The 3,278-nt window shown below is 50.3% G+C and overlaps 1 protein-coding gene across 1 annotated transcript; it reads right to left on the bottom strand.

Annotated features, from left to right (window-relative positions):
• Nucleotides 1-200: 200 nt before the first annotated feature.
• Nucleotides 201-3,272, bottom strand: LOC127751318 (unconventional myosin-XVB-like). Its single transcript, XM_052274674.1, has 10 exons — nucleotides 3,073-3,272; nucleotides 2,584-2,986; nucleotides 2,218-2,494; nucleotides 1,777-1,967; nucleotides 1,393-1,694; nucleotides 1,177-1,305; nucleotides 981-1,096; nucleotides 726-870; nucleotides 511-628; nucleotides 201-367 (listed from the first exon to the last, which is right to left on the bottom strand). Exons 1-10 carry the CDS (start codon nucleotides 3,265-3,267, stop codon nucleotides 216-218), a joined length of 2,028 nt encoding a protein of 675 aa, XP_052130634.1. The 5' UTR covers nucleotides 3,268-3,272; the 3' UTR covers nucleotides 201-215.
• Nucleotides 3,273-3,278: the final 6 nt, after the last annotated feature.

Here is a 3,278-nt window from a genome sequence, read left to right as displayed (position 1 = left end):
GCCCGGGCCGTCCAGGCCGTGAGCGCGCCGCCGCCTTGCACCACGTACAGTAGGCACGCCGGGAGTGTGTTTGATTTCAGAGCAGAGATACCATGGAAATGCAAACAGAGAGGCAGAGGGCTAGAGCGGGCTAGAGCCGCTAGAGCACGCATCGCCAAGGGCGCTCATTTCCACAAATTGAAATTGGGTACTTATTCGCTTTGCAAAGCCTTATATTAACACAGTTTCGGGGAGGCCGGGGTTTCTAAGGCCCGCCGTGTCATGGTCAAGGGACTCACCGATTGGCCGTGCTGGTTGCGCGCCAACGCCTCGACGAACTCGCAAGGGAACAGCCCACTCCTGCCGTTGAGCGACCCGTACAGCCAGCCTAGAGGGAAGGACAGGTCAGGTCAGTGACTGCTCGTCTCACTCACACCGCTCGCAGCCCGTGGGCGAGAGAGCGAGTGCGTGAGTGACAGAGAGAGAGAGAGCACTCTGGTGGGCGTCACGTCACGGTCACGCCGGCGTTACCTTTCTGCAGGTGTTGATCCCGGTTGACCAGCCGGATGACGTCGCCCTTCCGGAAACAGAGTAGCGACTGGTCCCGACTCACATGGTCCTGCACTCCTCGCACGTACTCCTGCGCACCCTAAACCCCGCGAAAAAAAATCAAATAGGTTTAGAAAAAAATGGAACTTTAAGAGAAAAAAATATTGTGGGTGTGCAAGAAAATCTGTAGTGCATACCTTGCACGCCTCTAGGATGAATCTGTGCAGCATGGTTTGGACTTGATTGGCACGATGAGTGTACAAAAGTACGCGTCCGCCAGCGGACAGCATAAATTGAACACTGCTAGTTTTAGGCATTGTGACCTCCGCAATTTCGTCAAATCTGAAAGTGCAGCCAAATAATAGCAATAGTTAAATTATAGATTACTTGGATAAAGTGTAATTTGTTACAGACCAGAAGCTTTAACTTGAATGTCAAATTGCTCTACTCACGTGAATGTGTCAAGTACTTGTAAGTAATCATGAGGAACACTCTTCTCTTTGCGCAATAGTCTTACTCCAGAATGAGATATGGCAAGAAATTGTACATCTGGATTTTGATGGCCACCCTAAAACGAAATTCAATTAGGCTAACTATTTTTGCTACGTGCTGAATTTTTAAGTAATTATTTAGAAAATAAAATTTTACCGAAACTGGGAATATTCTAGAGAAGTAGACATTCCACTGCTTGGCCATGTCTACAACATTCTTCTTAATAGTATTTTTATGATGAGCAGATTGTAAATTATTTAATGTGACTCCATAGTTGTCAAGCATCTGGAAAATAATCAAAGAGAAAAATTTAGAAACAGATCATCGGTGAAACACTGTCCTCCTGGCGAGAAGACACCAGACCACATTTACCTTCCTCATGTTGGTCCTCTCCTCCCGCCCGATCCTGATGCAGTTGGGGCTGAGCGTGTCCTGCACCACCTGGCAGAAGACGAGGTGCAGCGCCAGCGGGGTGGACAGGGCCTCGTTGGGCGCGAACACCTCCTTCTTGACGTTGAGCCGCCACGCCGTGCGGTTGTACGTGAAGTACGCCGCGCTGCTCGGCCCGAACAGCTTGGTCTTGGTGGTCTCCACCGACCGGTCCAGGTCTCGCCGGTCCAGCACCAGCGGGGGATTCGAGTCCACGGGCTGCAGGAACTCCGAAGATTCCTCAACTGAAACGACGTGACATGTTTTTAAAATGGCACACGCCTGGAGAAAGAATGAGTGTGACGACCAGATATTTGCGCAACGCACTTTCGATCCTCTCCATGACGTCGGTGTGGTGCGTGGACACGGAGGCCCGGCGGTGGTCGCGGCCGGCGGGGGAGCCTCCTCGGCCCGCGGGCGAGCCGCCGCGCCCGAACAGATCCCGCTGGCCGTCGTGCTGGCGCACGGGCTGGATCGGGGGCGGGGGCGACCGCGGCTGAGGGATGCCCGGGGTGTTGCTACAAATAGAGACGAGGGTTATTATTGGTGTTCAATGGCAGGCTCGAACTTGTAAAACCTTTTTGAAAGTAGCCGAGGGAACAGAAAAGGGTCCAAGTGATGATATCAAGGGTGTCGATATCAGCTCGAATATCACGTCAAATTAACGTCGAGGTGACGTAATAATGACTCGCTTGATGTTGGTTGATATCATTTTGACATGTTTCTGTTCGTCTGCGAGTGCAGCTAGTGTGGGAAATGGCCACAAACCTCTGTGAGTAGAAACTGCTCGTTCTGCTCGCTGGTGTGTGGTGGTTGGTTTGAGCGTGAGCGTCACCATTGTAGTGGGGTATGATGGGCGGGGGCGGAGGCGCCGGCTTCCACCCGGTCATACTGGTATTGGCACTGTGAGGCGTGGCATTGATGGGCTTCTCCATGCGCTCCACCTGGCTGCGCACGTTACTAGTCGGCTGCATCTCTGTGCGGTCTTCCTGGGCAAGTTTTCTGGTGCCGGCATCGACACTGTCAATGCTGCCCCACCGACCGGCTAGTGAAAGAGAGGAGAGGTGTAAGGTTCGATGCATACAGTTTTCTAAACAAGCACATTGAAACCATAAATGGTGGCGATGTAATTACCAAGTTGTTGCTCCAATAACAGCTTGCGATTGTCCTCCAATTTAGAGACGGTACGTTGCTGCCCGTGCCCATGCCCATGTCCATTTTGTTGCATGTTGTTGAGAAGGGAAAGGGCAGGTTTTTCAGTCTTTGTGGTAGAACGCAGGCTATGGTTTGCAGTGACTAACTCCAACTTGCTGCGCATTTCTGAACTTATCCTTAATTTTCCTACACTGCTTGGACTGCTTGCAGAATGCAAGTCCAAATTTGATCTGACAATATTGTTTTTATTCTTGTCTGCTACATCTCTCTTGTTACTAAGGTTGCTGGTACTACTACTCTTCCTTGGCGGCTCCAGACTAGTTGGACTGCTGTCCATTTCGAATTCTTCCCACTCTATCCCTTCTCCATTTTCGCTTGCATCCTGGAAAAAATATTACCTCCAAATTAATTTCAAAAACCAAAGTCTTTTAAGTTTTTCCATGAAAGAAGTCCTTCGTTTTGACTTACATGACTTGACTTCTGTGGCGACACCTTTCTTTGTTGCTGTCTTAATTTAAAATGAAGGAAGCTATCAGCTGTCTCTCCATTATCTTGTGGTGGTGGCCACCTCCATTTTCCTATTCTTACAGTTTTTGCTCTACCATATGGGTCCAGGAATGGTCTTGTTTCTGAGGGGTCGATGTATTCTGGAGGGGGTGGCATGGGAGGGGGTG

This window comes from Frankliniella occidentalis, unplaced genomic scaffold, assembly GCF_000697945.3.
Source record: "Frankliniella occidentalis isolate FOCC.00 unplaced genomic scaffold, Focc_3.1 Scaffold423, whole genome shotgun sequence".
Classification (NCBI taxonomy): Eukaryota; Metazoa; Arthropoda; class Insecta; order Thysanoptera; family Thripidae; genus Frankliniella; species Frankliniella occidentalis.
The sequence above is the reverse complement of the archived record's forward strand: the minus strand, read 5'-3'. Positions and strand labels throughout refer to the sequence as shown.

What these genes read in the sequence shown, in the direction of transcription:
- LOC127751318 (XM_052274674.1), bottom strand. Translation starts at nt 3,267, where the DNA reads ATGCCACCCCCTCCAGAATACATCGACCCCTCAGAAACAAGACCATTC. An exon ending in AGCAGTTTCTACTCACAGAG is followed by an intron (nt 1,968 to 2,217) that starts GTTTGTGGCCAT and finishes CTCTATTTGTAG; the next exon opens with CAACACCCCGGGCATCCCTC. An exon ending in CAAGTACTTGACACATTCAC is followed by an intron (nt 871 to 980) that starts GTGAGTAGAGCA and finishes CTGCACTTTCAG; the next exon opens with ATTTGACGAAATTGCGGAGG.